Source organism: Anas platyrhynchos, chromosome 5 (genome assembly GCF_047663525.1).
Source record: "Anas platyrhynchos isolate ZD024472 breed Pekin duck chromosome 5, IASCAAS_PekinDuck_T2T, whole genome shotgun sequence".
Classification (NCBI taxonomy): Eukaryota; Metazoa; Chordata; class Aves; order Anseriformes; family Anatidae; genus Anas; species Anas platyrhynchos.
In genome coordinates this window covers 59991858-60014261 of record NC_092591.1, presented here as the reverse complement: position 1 = coordinate 60014261, position 22404 = coordinate 59991858, and the positions used below count along the sequence as shown (strand labels likewise).

Genomic DNA, 22404 nt, shown 5'->3' with positions numbered 1-22404 from the left:
TTTGTTTTTAAACGATGCCATTGCTGTTTTCTATCTCCATGATTTCCTGATCAGAACGCCACACCATCAGAATGTCTACGCGAACACCAGACAGGAATCTCAATATGTTGCATCAGCATTTGACACTGATACATTTATCAAACATTCATCTCATAAAAAAAAACAGGTATTCCATTAGTTTGACAAAATATATTCTCACAGCTGCACACTCACTGCAAGCAACTATATTATCATCCTTTAAACCTTTATTGATCAAATCCTGTGTCAGCCATGCCATAGTTCTGGCCAAGGCAAATATCAGACTGACAAGCCTATAATTATTTGAGTCATCATATTCAACCTTTTCAAATATTGGCAGGGCATTGTCTTTCAACCAGTCTTCTGAAACTTTCCTAATGTTCTGGGAAAAAAAAAAAGACCAACATCAACAACTTAGAGAGCACTTTGGCCAACTCTCTTAAATAAAACTCTGAGATGGAAATGTTTCGGCATCGATGACTTTGAAATTTTACCTCTAGAGGCTCAGTAATGGTGGTAGAGGGAAAGGCATCTCATCACTGTATGATACTTCCGCCTTTTCTGCAGATGCGATACAGCAATTGTTAGTAATGTGCAACTTGCCTCGCCAGGGTTTGATGCTTTGCCTATAGACATATTCAAGATGTTTTAGCATCGACAGTGCTCAGTTCTCCTGTAGCTGGCACTTGGACAGAAACCTCCTCCACAGTAACTCAGCTCTCTATCTATTCCTTTTAGGTGGTGCTGGTCATCGTGGGATGTGGTGGCTCATGACAGGCTGCTGCCAGTGCCTCACATTGTGTTCCATTGAGTGAAGAAGCCTTCTCCCCTGTTGGATACCCCGTAAGAATACAAGACCTCTTATTTCCACCTTGTTAATGACTAAGGAACAGGTAATGCACTTTTAGATATACATGTAAAACGCCCCTTTTGCTTCTGTGAGTCCACTTGATTCGCCCTAAATGAACCGTAACTGCATTTACAATCAGGCAACTTCTTCCAGACGGTTTCATACTGAAATATGCTGTTGTATCATGGCCTAAAGGACAGTACTTTATTCTTTGATAAATAGCTCAGACTGCAAGTGAGATGGCTAACACGAGCAAGGCAGGGAGGGCAGAGATGCTGCTGGTGAATTCCTGCATAAGCTCATCCATCTTCCCGCTCCTCAGCTCAGAGGTTTGATCTCCACGTTCCCACACGCGCTTCCAGCCAGGCTCCCAGCTGACTTGTGTTGAATCACGATTTTACTTCAATTCTCACAGGGTCGCTCTCCGACAGCACACAAGAATCAGAGACAGACAGGACAACTTCTTAAATGATGTTTTACAAGCGGTGTTATGTACTCAAAAAAAAAAAAAAGAATCAATACTTTTTAAATCTGTAAGACAAGAACATGTTCTTTAATACATCCAGGAAGGCATGGTAAAATATAGTGGTCAGAAATCACTTGATAAGATGTGAATGTCTATGTGTTAAAGGAAAATACTTTTTTCTTTTTCTAAATTACTTCTATTTTTTCCATTCATTTTCTCCTTTCAACTCTACCACGGCCTACTTACTTACCCACCCCACTCCCAGTGTGCACATATAGGGATTCTGACATATAGGACATCTTTACTAAGCTAAGCTATTGGGGAAACACAGCCTAATAATTACTAGATTTAAAAAGTGTCTGGATGGCCAGGTCCAGAGATTGGTGGTGAATGAAGTGAAATCCAGCTGGTGGCTGGTCGGGAGTGGTGTTTCCCAGGGGTCACTATTAGGGCCCATCTTTTTAAATAAAAATTAAATAAAAATTAATTCCTTAAACAATCTTTATTGATGATTTCGATGAGAGAATTGAGTGCAACCTCAGTAAGTTTGCAGACAACACCAAGTTGAGGGGAAGTGTCAATCCGCCAGAGAGCAGGAAGGCGCTGTAGAAGGACCTGGCCATGTTGGATCAATGGGCAGAGGCCAATGGGATGAGGTTCAACATGGCTAAGTGCCAGGTCCTGTACTCTGGTCACAACAACCCCATGTAACGCTACAGGCATCCTGAATTGTATCAGGAATAGTGTAGCCAGCAGGACAAGGAAGGTGATTGTTCCCCTGCACTCTACTCTGGTGAGGCCACATCTCAAGTGCTGTGTTCAGTTTTGGGCCCCTCACTACAAGAAGGACATCGAGGCCATGGATTGTGTCCAGAGAAGGGCTGTGAAGCTGGTAAAAGGCCTGGAGCACAAGTCCTGTGGGAAGCAGTTGATGGAACTGGGGTTGTTTAGTCTGTTGAAGAGGAGGCTCAGGGGAGACCTTATCGCTCTCTGCGACGACCTGGAAGGATGGCGTGGGTTGGTCTCTCCTCAAAGGTAACTAGCAATAGGACAAGAAGGAATGACCTCGAGTTGTACCAGGGGAGGTTCAGGTTAGAAATGAGGAGACGTTTCTTCTCAGAAACAGTAGTTAAGCATTGGAACGGGTTGCCCAGGGAGTCACTGCCCCTGGGGGAGTTTAAGAAAAGGCTGGATGTGGTTCTTAGGGACATAGTTTAATGGCTAATATTGGTGGTTGGGGGGTACTTGGACCAGATGATCTTGGAGGTTTTTTCCAACCTTAATGATTGTGATTCTGTGATAAAAACACTGTGTGTGTGTGTGTGTGCATCTGAGATAACCATAAATGAAACTAAGGCAGTAAAATATTCTGCATATTTTCCTGCTTGATGTTAGTCTGTGGTCTGCAAGGGGGAGGAAGTCTCCTAAAGCTGAAAGGGACTAGGGCTGAAAGCAAAGGGGAGTGCTAAGTGTCTTTTTTCATCTCCTAGCTTGAAAAACAAACAAACAAACAAACAAAAACAACAACAACAACAAAAAGACACAAAAAACAAACAAACAAAAAAAAACACAGACTTTTTAAAATTCTACATATATATTGTTTCTATGTTTTTCCCCCTTTTTTTTTTTTTTTTTTTTTTCCAATTCCTCATTAAAGAGCAACAAATCTTGTACTCAAGAGAAACTAGACTACAACTGCTAATTTACCCATACAGAGGAAAATATTTAGCCTACCCTTAAATTTGCCATTATTAGGAACATATATAAGCCCTTATTTAAAAGCTACATTTCTGTTCTGGAGCTTCCTGAATGCAGAAGGCACTGCTCATTTTAAAACAAACACATGCAGTAATAAGCACAGAACTATGGTGCACCTTCAAGAAGAATAAATTCAGTATATGACTGATCTAACAAGTGCGCAAATTACGCTGCTTAAAACCATTTTTAAGCGGATGATTTTCTACATGCTTTTCTACACAGGCTCCTTTTTGACTCAATGGGAGCTAAGAAACATCAAAGACTAAATTGTTCATGAGACTGCCTGAAGAAAAAGGTTCTTTCAGGTCAGCACGAAGGGTAATAACATTCACCTCAGCCTCAGCAATTAAGGAAATTGTTTCCCTCTCTACAGGCCTCAGTCTCTTGAAAACTGAAGGAACAATGCATTCAACACAAGCATGAATGAAATGTTGACCAGATAAAAATAACTAAAAATATACTTGAATAACAAAAGAGGTTTTAGGAGGGGAAAAAAATGAGTAGCTAGGCAATGCATTAAAATTATTTCTCTGGCTCCCATTCAGACGCTGTCCAGGCACAGTTTCATTGTTCGGGATGTCCCTTGCATCCCCTCACATCACCTTCATTCTCTCCCTCAGCTAACCTCCAGATAAAAGTACACCAAGCCTTAATATAGCATTCAGCCACATTAACCTAGTAGCCAGCAGCAAAAACTGGGGGCTTCTGGATTCATAAAGAATTCTTATAGCTCCTGGGAGCCAGGGGGGTGGTGAAAGCTCACACCACACTAAGACAGGCGGCTCTTTCAGGTTCACTCACGAGGAAGGATGCCTTGGTGATTTGTGCTGAAAGGGGCTCCCCGACCTCCTCTGCCTGCGTGTTCCCACACGAAGGAGCTGCAGAGAGTGATGGGGAGTGCTCGGTTTGAAACTCCTTTCAGCAGCCTAATATATTTCAGATGGGTTACAGAAAATTCATTGATGTGAAAAAGTGAAGTGGGAAATAATTTGTATTGCTGCTCTTTAAAAAGCTCAGTGCTGGCTCTCCTCGGTCACCTGCCACTAAGATGCAGCCAGCACAGAATATGGGCACACACTTCACGGATTGTAGGTGATGAAAAGGAAAAACAACAAAAGAAAGCTTACGTAGGTAAAACTGCACAACACGACTCTAGCTGATGGATCCTTCCAGCACTCTCTCACATTGCAGAAACAGCAGCATTGAGCAGACAGGGATTTTTTATTCCTGGTTTAAGAGAATGCTGACATTTTGTGGTTACATCCCAGGAACAGTCATCTCACTGCCTAGAGATATGGATGGAGGCTCCTGTCGAGCCCACCTGCCTAGCATCCTGTGCACTCCCTTCTCTGCTGTGTACCACACACCTTCCACAGCTCATCACCGCAGCCTCACTGTCTCTGAAGAAGGCTCCTTTCCCTCTGCAGAGTGAGCCTACGGAAGGGGGAAGGGAGGCACTCGCCCGGGCAATGCTTTTGCACACTGCAGCATCCCCAGGCAGGCTGGCTGAGCACGCACAATAGGCACCGTTGCCCGAGCAACCGCATCCTGGTGACATTTTTTAAGGAAAGCTTCTCGCTTCCCACCTCCCTTCCGTTCGATGTGGATCAGGCAGCACCTCGTACCTGCCTCGGGTGTGACGACCACGGCACAGGGAAGAACAGAGGCACCCGCGGGCCCATCAGGCACCCGCACACCACCTGACAGAAGAGCCTGCCAGCTGGCATGCGGGCACCTCACACGGCAATAAAGCTGTGATCTCTGGTGAGCAAATGTTCTGTAATCTTCCGTGTGTTTTCTTCAGAATCACTGGCTTTAAATAAAGAGCTACAGCATGAGTCTGCCACGCTTGCTCTGCGAGAAGAAACTTAAGTTTCTAATATTCATCACTATCTCAAACAATATCCCAAACAGAATATTAAAAACAAAACCAGAAAAGATCTAAGCTGCTTATTTTTACACACACATTTATTCTCTGAGGCACATAGCTAAAAGGCAGTGGAAGTATGTGGTGCAGCATGTGACTCAAAAAATGCTAGTCATAGAGATCACAAATAATTTGCACACTTGAACTTCAACAGTGAGTTGATTTGTCTAGCTTTATTTGGTTTCCCTAGTTTCCAGATAAAGAAACGGGCGTTTTTTCTTAAGATGTAAAAAAAAAATTCTCGCACAAATGTTTATGTTGTGGGTGATTGCCACTCCCAAACAGAATAAAAATTCCAACTAAGGGCTGGAACAAAACACAAAACAAGCACCATCCTCAAGAAGACACTTCACCATCTTTTCTTTCTGCTTCAACAAGGAACAAGTTTTAAACTTTGGCCTTTCCAGGTTTTTGGCACACAACCTCATTCAACTGAGGAAGTGTAAAAAGTAACCCACTGCCCAAGCAAATGGCATGCCAGAACTGCTGGACAATTGCTAACAGGATGCAAAAAGCAAAGAAATTGGCCAAAAATCAAACTAACCAAAATAAATAGGACTGTGTCTAAATTTGTGTGTTGCCATATATAAAGACAAAATGTTTTTCAAGAAGACAGTGTTACGAGAAACAATAGGGAATTTCAGCATCAGTTGCAGGTATATAACTCCAACCAAATGGTTGTCAAGCCACAGCAGACAGCTTCATTAGAGAAGAGCACTTCATGCTTCGCTAGAAGGCATGCAGTTCCAAAACTGTAAGCTGCTGAAAGTTGCAGAGACCCAATTGTACATCTAAATCTTGATTGTTTGGGGGAAAAAAGTCATATTAGCTCTGAGAGTTAAAGAAAACCTTCGGATTTCTTGTCCCTCTGCTAATAAAGGATATTGCAAAGCAGGTATTAACTTCACCCTGGAAGAACAAGCAAGTATGAGTCAGAAGGAGCTACTGGAACTTTAACTGGACCAATTTAAACAGGACCAAGCTGAATCCTAATCCTCCATCATACAAAATCACGATTGGGTATCTTTGGGTATCTTCCTAAGGGAAATGCTATCACTTGAAGTTGTTTCTGTTGCAGGAAGAATTTGGGTAAAGGTCTCCAGCTTCAATTAGGAAAACGACTAAACTATCACACTCGTCCCTGTGTCCATAAAAATTTTACATATACAGCATCAAAAGAGAAGTAAATCTCAGAAGCAGCACTAGGAGAGGGCACTAGAGAAGCACCAACTCCTTTAAGATGCCTCTACCTAGTTTGAGGGGGCTTTGGGGGGAATTCAGGAAAGAACTCTATTTACTTTTAACAGATGTACATTCATGCTTTTTCTGTTGTCCTTCAAAGTGGATTCTGCAAGAGATTTCCAGCCCTCAGAACATCTACAAGACAAACTATTCAAGACTCTCCTGAGGTGGATCAGATTGGTGTCCACATGCTATAAAGATGATTCCTCATTTCAATACAGCTTTCTAGGGATGCTCTACCTGGATGAATTCCATCCAAATCAAAGAAACTGAGCTTTGTGCAGAAGGGAAGAATGATCTGAGAGAAAACACCTGGAACTGCAACTCAAAGCTTCCAGTTCTAGTCCCAAATCAGCCAGAGTGCAGACAGCAGAGCCAAAACAGATCCAGTGTTGCCTCAAGCAAACCAACACAGCTGGTGCCTCAGCTGCATGCCTGTAGAATGCCAACAGCACTGCTTCTTCGGCATTTGCAGCCAACACCTGGGCAGCATCACTACAATCACTGAAGGACAAACCTATACAGGTCAGGAGAAACTCATTCCAAAATATCCTTTCAAGGCCTTGTAAGTTGCTTAATAATGGTGGTTTTCTTTTTTTCTTTTTAAAGAAAAAATCAAGTACATGACATCTTTTCTGACACACATTTACAGATCAGTAGATTAGGTTTAAAGGTTCTTTCATTCCCATTTAAGAAAAAATAATGCTAACATAATGTCCACTTCCAAAGCCGCCAAATGTTTTGATCAAGGCTTTGCAATTTGCCATTCGAGTTTACGTCAAGGGCAGCAACCTCAAGGGTCTCTCTTTTGAGGATCAACCACTTTTCACCCACAGCCCAAGCTATTCCCAACTGGAGATGTTTCATCCAGAGGAAAACCCAAGCTGTTGAATGAATTTTAGATGAGCTACTTGCAACAACCAAAACTGAAATTTGATTATTAACCACTCTGTTCACGAACCATTTCAATGTTTCCACTTCCCTATTCAACTGAAAGCTGCTGTACGTCCTCCAAAAGGAGCTGAGTATGATATCAAATATAAAGTTTCAGAGTACTAAGAGGCCGCAGAGAAAACATGCTAAAGCAGCAAAATACAGCTGTGCACCAGCCTTGTTTTGTTGCTGCTGTTTTTAAAATTGCAGATACTGAGATTTTGAATTAAGGCTTACAACGGAGAAGATAAGCTACCTCTTACAATGCACGGCATTTTTAATAAATAAAACCTCAAGGAAACAAAGCAAAAAATATACATGTAGGGAGAAGCTAACGCTTGAACTGGAAAAAAGGGAAGAAGGTAGCCTTTTATTATGTACATTTACTCTGTACATTTATTGCAGTCTCACCACTGTAAGTTTGAAAAACCTAAATGAAATTTATAATGGAGAAGATAATCTGACCAGCATCAACATCCCTACAGAAGAAACTCCATCTGAAAGGAGGACAGCTGGGACACCCAATCAGAAGCACACAGAGAGCCTTACTTCATTTCAAATTCAGTAGAATATTAAAAGTAAATGCAAAATCATGAAAGAGGGGATTTGCATATTAAGTTACTTACTGCATTTAAATCTGGTTATATTAGAAATTCATTTCTCCCAAGAGAAGTAGCTTGATTGCACTTCTCACTGAACTTCTGACCAAGTTTTTAAAATGTCTGGAATCTTACCTCTAGCCTAAATAAGACAGTGTTCTTCATCACTCAAAGTCACATCCTAAAAGCAAAATACAAGGAGGAAAAATGCTGCTTTAGAACAGAAGTCTGCCACTCCTACTCACATATTTATAGCACCAGGGTTGAGCATAAGGGTAGTAAAATTTAAAATAACAGGAAGGCTATTAAGGACTCTGAAGTCAAGTGATCAGAAGTGACAGCATAATAAGCACAAGGAAAAATATAGCCTAACAATGCAGAGCAAGTCACAATGCAACTGTCCCACTATCTGTAAAGCCATCTACATGTTCATGCAGATCAGGTACTGCCGATACAGCCCAATGCAGCAATTTTGAAGAGTTAGCATCTGAAACAGAAGGGGCAGAGGACTGCACGTAAACTGTGGGAGAAACTCCAAGTCCATAAGGCCTGAAATTAGAAGTTACATTGGAAAAGTTCATTATTGACCATACAGCTTTTCAAATGGGCTGTTTCAGTTGCAAGGTCAGAAACACCAAGTGCAGAACTTTTGAAGCATTGGGAATGCTAGTACCTTCCTTAGCAACTAAGGTTAACTTATTTTAAGACAGTGCTGGCCAACACAACGTTACAGTAAGTGTTCCTATGACAAGCTTGTGCTAAGAAGGAAGGTTTGTATCTCTGAATTCTAACATGCAAAATTTTTTAAAGCCATTCTTGTTTATAACATGGATTTTTCTAGTCTTTGTTCCGTGGTTTTTAAGACACCAATATTATATTTTTTAATTTAAAAGACAGAGTAAGCTGAATATGTATTTATTTTTTTTTTTTAATAAGAGATTAAAATAAGATACACTTTGTGAAACACACTGATTTTTTTTAGTACAGTAAGAAGAGCAAGGGAGGAATTTGTATAATGCTATTAAACTGAAAGTATTCTGTAAACTCAGGAGTTTAAACAGAGGAATTTCCAAAAACAGGTATTCAAAATACTTTTTTTTTTTTTTTTCCTTTTTGAACTTGAAAATGTATTTTCCGACACAAGTTCTTGAACAACCACCTGTGACCCTAACATATGGAAGACTATTGAGAAGACTTCCCTCAGCAATCAGAAGGGCCTATCTACACATTCATTCTTACATTTCCTTGTGTATCGTATAATCTGTATTACCCCAGTGCCACAGAGCACATTTCATAGAAACAAGGCTCCTCTTAAGGGCTGTTAGCTGGAATTTAGAAACCCCAAGTGCCATTACTGAGGGATGCCATACAGTTTCAAGTTTCAGCTCAGAAAGTACATTTATTTTGGGTTGCCAAAAGGAAAGTCAGAGTAGGACAGTCTCTTTCCTTACAGGTGAAACCAGCTGTCAGGGCCGGACATGACAATTCAACTCCATGAGAAGCCTGAAGAAGTTAAATTGAAGGAAAAAGCCACCATACATGTCCTCAAGAGGCCTAAAAGCAGTCTTATGAAAAACCCCTCTACAGGTCTGCCTGCAGTATTGCCAAGGGATCTATTCTTTCCAGAGAACCAGCCAAAGAATAAGATTTTTTTTTTAATGAGGTCTGATTAAAATTTAACACTGTTAAATAACATACCTAGGAGCTCAAGTAGCCTACTTTTATAGATGATGGTAAGTGGAAATTGCAAGACAAGCAGCATCTTTTAAAATTGGCTTCTTCAGGAATCTAAAACAGTACAATGGAGTATGATCTATGCCAGAGATTTAAAAATTTGGGCTACTACCTGCTCATTCCTATCCAGACCGTCACAACACTCTGCACAAATGCGATGGGGTTTGGGAGCCTTTTGTCACAGCACTGCTATTTAAAACAAAAGCTTTTTGATAAAGCTCGTAATCAAATTCAGCAAAACCACTTCTCAGGAAGAACTAGATGAACAAGCACAGGCTTCAGGAGCAAGACAGGACAAGCAGGCAGTGGCTGTAACGTGACCAAGACCACACATAGACCACCACCTTCTCCTTTAGCTATCACATTAAGCTCTACTGCCATGATTAATGGCAAAGCAAAGCAGAAACTAGGAGACAAAGACTTGAGGGCTTAGCAATACTTTTCCTTGGTACCTTGCTTGCTATTTGTGTTTAGGTACCAGTGATTCCGCACACAGACTATGGTGGATGCTGCAAATTGTCTTCTGGAGGTGAAAGCCATTTCACTTTGGTGTGAAAGCCAGGGAATGCTGTCATTGCATGTGCTTGCTTACCCCTGCGTTTATGTTCACTGTTTCAAGGTTTGTGAGCTGCAATAGCTTACAGCACTCTATGAATGCAGAATTGGACAGGTTGGAAAAAAGCTGTTTAATGCAATATGTGGAAACAGAGCAGAATGTTCACCGGGAGACATTTAATCAATTCCCCGAGCAGCTGACTGAACAGCAGCAGTAGCACACAGCACTGCCCAGTCCTCTGCACCGGGAAGCCCTCAGGATTTATCTGCAGTGACCAGGGCTGGGAAGAGAGTTCTTGTGTGCTTTGACCACTCCGCTGAATTCATAGAACCTTTCTGGTTGGAAAAGACCTTTGGGATCATCAAGTCCAACCGTCAAGCTGAACTACCAAGTCCCATCTCTAAAAGAAGACCCTTGGTGCAGCATCCACACATCTCCTTGCTCTGCTCTTCTTAGCACAGACCTGCTGTGGGTATCCCATCTCCCTCTTTCAGCACCTCTCAAAGATGCAATGCCTAAGACAGGGTAGCAGGTCATCAGCTACTTTCTTCCTCCTTTTTCATTTTAGTCTAATTGGTAACAATCCTTCCACTTCTTTTTTTTTAATGGTTCGTTTCACCATCCCATCTTACTCTTGAGCAAAATCACTCTTTGGGGATTTTTTCCCTCACTTTGTTTTTTTAATATATATATATATAATCCAGTCTACATAGTTTCCATTTTTTGGGTTATTTTGTCAGGTACTACTGGTTGCTTAGAGAAGCTTCATTTTTTAATGTCCTCCTTTATTTTTGTTTGTACTGTAATTTTATTCTGATAGTCACCTCCAACAAGATGAGATTTGCAAGCGAGGCAACACATGCTCAGAAAAGCCTTTTCAAACATCCACACCAAGGCCTACGGAACAACACACCGTGTGTTGTTTTCTCTCCTGCATCTGAAAACTGCATGAAAGGGCCTTGGGACTCCTTAACAACGCTTAACAGTCTCACACAAAGCAGAAAGCACGTCTCTTATGGCAGCCTGTCTTATAGGGCAGGGTGCCTTTGACCTCAAAAGGTGAAAGACCATTTTATGGACGGGGAATGAAAGAGTCAAAAGGGCGCTTGCTAAAATCACCTGGCAAAACAAGCATGAGCGATGGAACCCTGGGGGAGAGGAGGGTGAACAAAAGCAGCAGCAGCACCCTTAGCTCCCAGCCCTGCCTGCTGTCCTGATCGCATCCCCAGCCAACCTCCTCCTCCTCTCCGATGCTTTGTGAGACAGTGCCATGCTGTGGACACTCGGCTCCGTTGCTCCTGCGCTCTGCAGTCTCTGCAGGTACAGTAGGCCTGCTTCCTGACCCACTTTCCTCACCAATCTCTATTTAGCTCTACGCTAGTGATGCTCCTGGCATGACAATCAGATACTGCAGCCTGCAGTGCAGTTCATTACAACACACTCACAAGCTCCTAGTAAATTCAGTGGAAAAGTACTGTATCAATAAATCCTAATTAAACTCAAGTTATTTTCATAAACTTGTTTCAAATGCATCAACAAAAGAAAGCGCTCCCACTGTATTTAAAAGATGATTTTTCTTTTTAAATCTGGTAGGCATGAAGGAAATCCAAAACCTCTCTTCTACCCAAGGTGTGTGAAGGGAGAAAGCTATTAGAGCGAGTACCTTTTCTCTGGATTACCTAATCGATCTTACAACCTGTGCCACTTAAAACCTGCCACACTTCCTACCACCGTCATTTATTTCTCACCGGAAAAGGGCTCCGCAACTCAGTGCCCAGCTGACCTGTAAATTCAAGCTCAGTACAGCTACTGAAGCTAAAATCTAACATGCAATTTCTCCCTCAGACACAGTCACCTGCCATTAACTTCAGATTTGACTTGTACATTAATGTATGAAGGGAGAATTTGCTTCAGGACATTCACCACTAGGCCAGGAAAGACAATTCTGGTTCCCAAGGCCTGAGTTTTTAAATCACTGAGAGTAAGTAATCAGAGGTTGACCACAATCCATTTTTCCACAAGAAGGAAACAGTCCTCTCCCTGCCTATCTAACAAATGGCTGAAATGCAGACCTCAGGTAAGAAAATCCATGTTCCAAGTCCACTCGTATTATGGTCGTACCTTATAATATTACGTATCCTTCCTTCCTTCGTGGGCACCTACGTTCCCTGCAGGTTCCTGCAGTGAATGGAGCCAATGAAGACTGCTCCCAGTGTTTGTCACGTGAAAGGCAGCAAAATACAAAACGTGTAAGAGTCTTACTCTCTCTTGCCAAAACACTGCCTCTGGTCAGGGGAATAGTCTTAAACTTAGACAGTCTGCTCCTCATCAAAAACAAGCTCTGGGAGCTCTTCGGAAGAGTTACACGAAAACATTTTAAACTACTCATCTTACGATTGGAAACGCTGAATATAAGAATCCTAGGACAACTACAAACATGTTTAACACGGACAACAACTCAGAAAAGCAGCAGCAGAAAGTATAGCAGCATCAAGTAGTTAATATGAGACAGACAGTTTGGGGCAATGACTGGATTTCAGGTGCGGATCGTTTACAGAGGGTATTACACAAGGGAGAGAGCAGGAGGGCAAGTATTTACAAAGCACTCCCAGTGCACACCACAGCCAGCCACAAATTCAGTCCTTTGTGGGAGCCCATCGGTGTGCAATAGGGCCGGTTTTGCTGGGGAGCAAGAAAGATTAATAAAAAAGTCTTGTAGCTTGGCGCATGCCACACAAACTGACACTGTTTTTTATTTGCACTACCATAATCACACTAATTTACTGAATCAACTACAGATTCCCAAAAACGGACCCCAAAGTGCTTATGTAAAGATCTCTGCAGGAACTAGTCTGATTATCCATTAAGTGGGGTGATGCCAGCCAACGGCAGAAGAAAACAAAATTAAACATCCATCAGAATGTGCAATTCATCCAAATTTCATACCACAGGCACCTATAAATATATGAGTCATTATAATAATGTACAAGGTAATTATATTTCATCACTCATTACCTTGACCCACGGATGACCTCTCATCTTCAGATGCAAGATGTAATCCAGACTTGCATTTTTATGACCAGGAACTCTGCAAGGAGCTTACATAAAGCAGCATCCTTCGACAAGCAGGCACAGGAGATACAGAGGCAGGCAGAATTCAGGCAGGACACAGCTAGGTCAGTCCGTAGTGGCATATCTAGCCTAACTCCCAGGCACCTGGCAAACAGCAGCTACTTAAGGGCACATATCCTCTTTGTTGCTACCTATGCACAAGCCACAACAACAAAACTAAGACATTATTTTGCTGCCTGGTTATTTAATAAAGAGATGATAGGATCATGCTCGAGGGAGTCCCAGGGCAAAAATTCTGGCAAAGCTGCAGTCCTCTTGACAGCTTTTCCTAGGATTATATTTTCTGTCTCATTTGATTAGCTTACACTGAGCCACAGACCACAAAACTAAACCTAGACCTCAGCTCACCTAGACCTCACTTCTCTAACCTCATGCCTACTCAATCCCGGTGGAGAATACATAGTGAGGCCCAAGAGCATAGGAAGAGCAAAGGAATTTCTATACTGGATCCATCTACTCCTGTGACAGGTGTTCCACACCGAAGAAAGCCTCACCAGACAGTTACAGAATAACCTACAAAGACTATTTTTAGAGTCCATAACTCCATACCCTGGGGCATAGAAGTTTACATCTTTTCAAGAGACAATACAGATTGTTGTTTGCTTTTTCTCTGTGAACTTAGATATTCTCAGTATTAGCATCCAAACATTTTTTGACCCCTGGTATGTTGCATTTCCTTCTCAAAAGCATTTGGTACTACTGGGTTTTGGTTTTGTGTTTTTATTAATCAAACAAAATTCTGTAGGAATCCAAGGCCATAATCTGAATTGTTCCCGCCTGATCACGTTAAAAAATTCTGCCTGTAAAATTAGAATGGATTCAGGTTCACACAGAAAACTATGTAACTAATAGATAACTGGCAAATCAAGAAAGTACTTTAGGGGATGTAACCTAAGATGTAATCATTAAATTCCTTCTTAGTCCCACTGTCTGGGGTCAGATTAAGAGAAAGAACACCTAAACAAACATGGGTTTCAGTGGTTACTTTCCATATTACTATGTTTAGTATGCTGACTCTTGGTTCATTTGCAAATCTGCACGCACCCATGGGAGTGGGATCTCAGATCATTTAGCATCATGGCAGATTTCCAGTTCTTTGCAGGAGGGTTGTTTTCCTCCGTGAATCAGCAACTGTCCATCACCCCACAATGTGTGAAGAGGAAAAACCCACCTCATCAGCAGAAACTATACACGTGTGTGTGTCTATACTGGGTAGGGGATGATTTGGTCTCTATATACAGTCTGCACGTGACGATTGCCATTTACAAGCATGTGGGTACCCCATAAAGCAAACTAAGTGACAACGAGACATCTTTCCCTTTCTGCAGTCATACAGTACTTGGATAATGCAGCACATTACACGACTTTAAATGTTATGGTAAAGAACATACAGTAAACATCAAGCTATCTTATTTACTGCTTTCTGCCCAGCAGACAACTTCAGCTACCAATCTCACTGTGGTCAATACAGAACAACCGGTGGCTTGCCTGCTGCAGAACAGCAAGCTGCATTTGCATCTGTAGGTGATGCTTACCAACAAATGCTTTCTACATGCCCATCAGAAAGGAAAAGCAGCAGCTAATAAGTTACACCTGAAACATCTTCCTGAAACATGCTCTGGAATTTTAACAGCTCTGTGTAATACAGATAATGCTTCTAAACACGAAAGCAAATGAGGTGAATGCTGCCCTAGTAAAATAAACTTAGTCTCAGAAATATTCTGACAAGCAAAATGAAGCATTTTAGAAATACATTACAGAAAAACAGGTACTAATAATTCGTCATTTTGTTCTTTTTGTGTCTGTCTCTCCCCCTGATACACCAGAGATTGCAGTATTCTTACTGCATGGCATCACTGTGCTGGTATTAAATAACAGTTCTGCTGGCTCATAAATGCCACTTTTTAAAGGAGACTGAGGGACAACTACTATGATCTGAAATCCACTGTTCAAATTCAGGAATCGGTCTTTTTCTTTCCTTTTTTTCCTTCAGTGATTCACAGCTTGAGCTGGTAGCAAAATTATAGCTGGATCAATGGGCTCAAGTAGCTCAGCAGAATGCCTGACTCTTCATTGTTTCCTCTGTTTGAATTACACATCCAGGGCACTGCAAAACTTAACAAAACCCTCTCTCTTTCCCAGAAAGTAATCATAAAACCTACGCCTCGTGGATCCACATTTATGATTTGTGGCTCCACTTAAATTCACTCAGTAAACTGTTTTTGTTTCTCACAGCATTAATTTGCGCATGGACCTCAGCTCACTGACTGCAGACCAGCCACGTTCACCAGCTGCAGCAGAACAGCTGAAAGGGAAGCACTTCTTGCTAAAATGCAAAAATGGATTTTAGTAGTAGTAGTTGCGTAAGGGTGATCTACATTTACCCAGCTCAGAGCTGGATTTAAACCCAATTCTAACAGCCAACTGTTTCAACTTGCATGTAAACAAACATACTGCATTTCTTCATTAGCTGGAATTTGCTGCAGTCTGTCAGCCATCTGTACTGTCTTGCATCCTGCTCTCTGTTCGGAGCACCACTATCAAATGTTGGTGATTAGTATTGCTCTCTTTGGAGACATCATGACTACACTATAAATAGTTTATAGACATAACACACTGTTTCTAACGATTCTCTTAATATCTACATTCTCTGGATGTATTTGGTTGTTTCTTTCTCAGTCAATTTTGATTCTCCATAACTTTGAGGTAAGAGAAGAGATTTCACTTGGGTGCTCTCAGCGGTGCAGAGCAAAAACTGCAGCCCAAGCACGACTTGATTCAATTTCTACACCTTCCAAACCCTGGACTGCAGAGGCCAAACGGCTCAGCAAGCCCTGCAGATACCTGCACTGCAGTCCCAGGGGTAACTGCACAGCACAGGGCACACCAGCTGTGTGGGACCAATTGCTTTGGGTGCTAGTGGCAGGGCAGACATCACCCATACAGTTCAGCTCCTGATTTGAGCAGCACACCCTAGTTGCAAGCTTCAGAGGACTGGTAAAATAACGTCTTCAGAAAAACACAGTACAAATAAATGAGTCCCTGTTAAGAACTTCTGCAGCTTGCTGAGTCATCCCCTTATTTTATTTTTTATTTTTTTAGGAAGTGAGCAGAGCCGGTAGTGAGACAGGGATGGATGGACACAGACACACACCCCTTACACTTCGATTTTTGTTCTCCTAGAAGAATCACAGAATCACAGAATTTCTAGGTTGGAAGAGACCTCAAGATCATCGAGTCCAACCTCTGACCTAACACTAACAGTCCCAGAGCCAGGCACTGGGACACGACACGTATAACAAATAGCATTTGACCAGTGACACAATACCAACCACAGAAGTCACTTGATGTCCACGTTAGTTTTCAAATACAAAAGCTACCTGTTTAAGAATGCCTTTTTAGTGCACCCAGTGGATGAGTTGATAACTTTTCAGGAAGGACTTGATGTTCCTGCCACTAAGCTGGCTCCAAGACTAAAATCATGATTTTGATTTCAAAACTGCAGTGCAGTAAGCCAGCCTTCCCATCTGGGAAGGAATTTGCTGCCCTCCGGGCATGGACGCATGACGTATTTGTGCAACACAACGGGGCTCCCCTGATCAGGTGTGTCAGAACACTGACTTTGGGGGAAAAAAAAAAAATCACTTTCTGAGAAGTCAGGATGCTTATTCTTAGAATCTCATTTCTGCTTTGTTTCTTGGTTTTTGTTTGAGTGCGGTGTGGTGAAACACTGCCTAATGTTATTACTCCGTCAGCCACATACAGAAGTGAGCAGGACTCACTGACAATCAAACCATGGGAACAAAACTTTGCATCATCTCATACTCCCTGATGAAAACAGATGCTTCACATGCAACTCAGCTGAGAAGTTTCTGAAGACATCCCTCTGGAGAAGCTTTTATAGCCACAGCTTCTAGTAAATCTGGCACTGGAAAACTTGCCCTTTCCCTAACTCATGGCTCCTTTTCTGGAACAGCACCATCAGAAACACCCACGTCCTTGTGTCCACATCATTTTCAGTAGAATTGTGTGTGTATTAAACAAACCAAGCTGCAGACATAAAGCAGGCTGCTAGGCAAACACCCAGCCACAGCGTGTTTCTACAGAACTGCAAGGTACTACTGTTGCGATGTGAGGAATATTAACTCAGACAAGCAAGCGTTTGGGGAACAGGAAGCAAAACAGTTCTTGCAACCACTCTTTTCTTCTGAATCTACACTCCTCGTGCAGTGTGAGTGCTGAGCAGGAGGGACTGGGAGGGTAAGAGGAGACAAGTCTGCTCTGCTATGGAAAGAAAATTGGAAAAAACAACACCATTTTCAAAAATATTCCCACTCTGTTTTGGCACTTCATATCTCAAAAGCAGCCTGGCCTAGAAAGTTCAAGCATGTTTAACTTGAGAGCCCTTGACAACACCTAACGCACAGGCTATTCATCATATGTTGAGGTGCTTATTTTTGGACTTCACCTTGGAACAGGAAAGGATGACTTTTGTCAGCACCTGAAAAGTTTATAAAAACCACTAAGCATATTTACATGATGCATTTCATCAAAGGCACCTTCCACATCTTGCTGAGACATCCACAACGCTCTGCAAAGTTCATTCAGCATTACCAGAGTTGTACCTACCTGGAACTCGATGTGAAATCAGGTCATGATGATAGCCACCAAGACTCACCCTCTCTACAAGAATAATTGTGTGGTTTAAAGCTTTCATAGAACTAGATTTCTAAGGTACTCATTTCTCCTTTGTCCATCCCATGTTTCCTACACACACAAATTTGTTATGGACACTTTTCAGCGACGTTACTAAGTGCATTAACTCTCTAGAGCTCTGAGGGCTACAAAGAATTTTGGGAAGCTTGCAAACCTGTTAAATAAATCCTTCATAGTGCTTAGCCTATGAAAAGATGGCAGATTTGTACTCTCCTATTTACCCCAAACTGGGGTACTGCTGTTGCACAATAATTCAAATTAACTGCTGTCATAGGAAATTACAGGTCCAAAGGCGAGGAACTGTCATAGAAGTCCTTTCACTTTGTCTTTTAATAATCTCAGACTTTTCAAACACTTAAAGAAATCTTACTCCACTATGACACCCTTTTGTTGGCTTCAACTAAATTTGCCACTGTTACAATGCCTACAAACAGGGGAAATAAAACAGTAACAACGTATGCTTCACGTCCACAGCAAACCCTGCTAAAGGCCACTGGTATTGTCTCCTTCCTGCGTACTGCCTGCAAGCATCTCCTCTGTTACATTTAGCCTGTAAAAACCCCAAGAAATACTTGTAGTTTGGGGATTTTTTTATTGCAGCTGTGCACTATCTAGCCCCAGAAGATCCCACACAGATCCCCCAAGCCACTGTGAGAACACAAATAAAAGACAACTTATTTTGAATTGTTACAAACTGAGAACTCCGAGAAAATGAAATTCTACTGTTCAGCACCAGTGATCTCTGTCATTTATCAGACTTGGGCTTCCTTGGGCTCTATTTTATAGCCTTCCACAGTATGAAGGCTACTGCAGTCAGACCTCCACAGCACCATTTGCAGAAGGTACCCAAGCCCTCCACAAAAATGCTTTACCTGCCAAGTGTAATTCCATTCCCTATCCTCTTCTCCAGGTGGATATTTCAAGGGAATAAATATCAACAATGCACCGTGCAATCAGCCTTGCAAAGCCAAGACAGTCTGTAGCAGAAGACCGGTGCTTTTGTGTGATTTGTGAACATGCAGCTCTTCAGACACCAGTGACTCCATGCCAAAACCAGAGCCACCAGTAACATGGCAGTGATGCTGTTTTTACACAGAATGGAAAAGGTTCCTTGCAGTTGTCTCACAGATTTCAAATAAGAATCAGAATGATGGGCTACATGCTGATTTACCACAACATTCCCTGTGAGGTGTTTAATTTAAACCTGAAGCAGAAAATCCAGGCATAAGTAAAAAAGAAATACATTTAAAACAAAAGCCATGCTTCTAGTATGCTTATTTGTGGTTATTAAGCTGACGTAGTATGTTAGGGGTAACTGAGGTGAGAATACTAACCTGGTGTTTAAAGGTTCATCTACACCAGTTAAGAATAAAAGTTGAAGGAACATCTCCAGACAAATAAAGATCCTTAAAAAGAGCTGCACACAGCACGCATGATTCCAGATGACTAATACTGTAACTCAGAAGACACACTCCAAATTGATTCTCATGAATCAGGGCAGTCTTTTCCAAGAAACATTTTAATGATGACAGTTGCATCTGTGTCACCTCTAAACAACTTGGTCTTCTTTTAGCTTTCTGTTTACCCTTGCAGAAGAACATAACCTTGCAGACATCAGGCTTTTTAATTTTCTGAAGAGCAAAGGCTGTGCTTTGAGTAAGCTGATTTCAATAGCACATTTATCTGTCACACATACTGAACACCTATTACTACTCAAAAGAAAACACAGGACCATGAGAAGGGCAAAAATATTAAAAAGTATAAAATTAGAACAAACCTGTCAGTGTAAACCAAACAGCAAATCATGCTAGGGAAGAGTAGGTCAAAAGAAACAGCAGAACACACTCTAAAAAGCAAATGGACATTTTAAACACCAAAATTGAGGGCTCTGACTTTCAGCATATGGATAGTTGGTAGTCACAGTGTAGCTTCTCAACACATTTTCTGCTTTGCAGACTTTGGAGTATAAAGAGAGTAAGAACAAAGAGGACAGATAATGTTAGTGCTCCTGGGTTAAAACAAAATAACAACGAAGAATCACTGAACCATGAAGCAGTTTTTTTCCCAGTTGCTATTTCAGATATTGCCTTCCTCCTCACAAGCCAGTACAACAAAGAAATGCCAGCTTCTATCCTATCACTGAGTAACACCAACACCTTATTTTATCCAGAAGGGCATGCAGAGCTCTGAACTGCTTACATAATTTTTCTATGCATTTTGCTGCACCCAAATTGTGTATTATAGCTGACAGGAAAAAAAAAAAAAAAACAACACAGCGTGACTTCTTCAATTTCCTTTTCTCTCATTGGTTGTCTTCCTGGCAAGAAGCATTGCTTCTGCATGTCCGACTTCATCTGAGCCTTGCCCTGCATGTTTAAATAAATAATATGAAAACTCATTTCTCTGACACCTTGTTATATTACAGCATTGGAAAGAAGCTTCGTAGTTCTTAGCTTTGAGCATGTGTGGAAACAATTTTGAGGAGAGAAACAAGATCTTCACGTCACAGGATAATTCAGGCTTGATAGAACCTCAGGAGGTTTCTAATCCAACCTCCTGCTCACTGGCAGGTCAGCTTTTAGATCTGACCATACTGCTTGGGCTTGGTCCAAGTTGGTCTTGAAAACCTCTGAGAATGGAAATGGCACAACCTCCCTGGGCAGCGTATTCCACTGCTTGACCAACCTCATGGTGAAAAAGGTTTTCCTTACATCAAGGCTGAATCATTAAATTTATTTCTCCTTTGCTTCTTGTCCTCCTGCCTAACTTCATCTTCTTGATCGATTTCAATACCTTATAGGTATTGGCAAACAACTATTGGGTCCCCCTGAAACCTCCTTTTCTCCATGCTGCATATGCCTAGAAAGATCTTAATTGTGAGATTTTCCTTTATCAGTTTTCAGTTTAGTGAGTTAGAAATGGCTACTTCCTCAAAAGAAAATGCCGAAATAAAAAAAAAATAAAAAAGATAAAGCAAGTATGTAGTCTTCAAAGAAGCTCTAATAATCTCTCAGAAGTGGACTTTTCAACTCCGAATTTTGAGGTAAGCTTCCTTTCTCTAGGAGTATTTACTCCATACAATCCATCTGATATTTCCAACATCAATACTACTGAACAGCAGAGTAAGTCTCCTACAATTTAAGGGCAATTGGGCTGGTTTTGGTTACCAACCAAATAAAATTGGTTGGTAATAACGTTTACCAGATAAAGTCAATTCAAAAATGCAGGGCAAGCATCAACATTTCTCACCTGAATGGCAAATTACTTTAGTGAATTTTGGAAACCAAAGCTAGAACAGAAAATGTTATACTGCCTGTCTTCATAAACAGAAGCTACAGCAACTTTGAAGTATACTTGCTCACATTCATAATATTGCTTTTCAAGTTCACTTTTGTCTAAGAATCTATGTGCTACTACTCCACAAATCTTCACAAGAATAAATTACACTTCCAAAGTGTTAAAGACACATTACATGACATAGGTCATGGGAAATTCAAACTTCAAATACTTACTGAACCCAATAGATCAGAGACCAAATCAGTATTAGAATGAAAAAGAGGGTTACATTAACTAAAGCTCTCTGAAATGATTAAATAATTTCTCAGTCACTGTGATAACATACATTCCAGTGCCTTAGATATCACAGAAAGTCATTTAGACTCGATTTCACTTTTAGCCATTTACTGGAATGCGTAACCCTCTGGACCAATTCCAGATTTCTCAAATCCAATACAGAAAATTTGACATCAGCCTGAGCAGCAACTAATAACCTACACCATACTACATGGACTGTGAGCTGCAACAAGACAGACAGCGATACAGCAGCACGTTTTAAAACTGCATTCATTTTTCCTATGCTCTTCGGTTGCATTAAAAACCTCAAGAGGCTCAGCAACAAAACTTCACTTCTCTAACCAGCTATTTCATTGAAGAAGTTACTAGACAATTCACTCACTTGCCCCTAAAAGACAAAAACAGTATACTTATTCTTGTTCTTCTGCTTAATTCCTTAAAAACTTCTGCATTGAGCCAAACATTATATTTAATCACCTTTGGTTTTACTTTACTTCTAAAATTGATTGGACTAATCAAGCATACGCTGCATAGCTGAACACAAAACTGGTTCTTTGTCAAATGACAACTAAACTACTGTTACCTCAAAGCATTTATAAAGCTCAGTTGAAGCTACAACATTGTGAAGCTAACTTACAAAAGGGATTTTTTTTTAAACAGACAACAGGACTACAATCTGGCTATTTGACATTGGTATTAAAGCATGAAGCTTCATAGTTCAAAGATTTAAAAAAAATTGATTTTTCCCCCTTTCCTTTCGTTTTTTTAAAAGTATCACAAGACTTTCAGGAGAAGCTTCACATATGTTGCCCAGCCTCTCCTAGACGATGACTATCACTGCTATCAACCACCAGAAACAGAGTGATCACACAGCTTTACAAAACGATTGAGAGCCCCACT

General features: G+C 41.2%; 1 protein-coding gene across 15 annotated transcripts in view; it reads right to left on the bottom strand.

Annotated features, from left to right (window-relative positions):
- SERGEF (secretion regulating guanine nucleotide exchange factor) overlaps window positions 1–22404 on the bottom strand; it is a 142357-nt gene that overhangs the window by 65708 nt on the left and 54245 nt on the right. The window contains exon 10 of one of the 15 annotated variants that reach the window (XM_072039274.1): window positions 239–847. The exons of 10 other annotated variants lie outside the window; for them this stretch is intronic. In XM_072039274.1, coding sequence (XP_071895375.1) covers window positions 767–847 — 81 coding nt within the window. In that variant the 3' untranslated portion in view covers window positions 239–766. Of the gene's footprint in view, window positions 1–238; window positions 848–905; window positions 1329–7928; window positions 7975–13159; window positions 13300–22404 lie in introns of those variants that run through there. 4 more of the 15 variants (XM_072039279.1, XM_072039275.1, XM_072039278.1 and 1 more) reach the window with 4 other exon arrangements.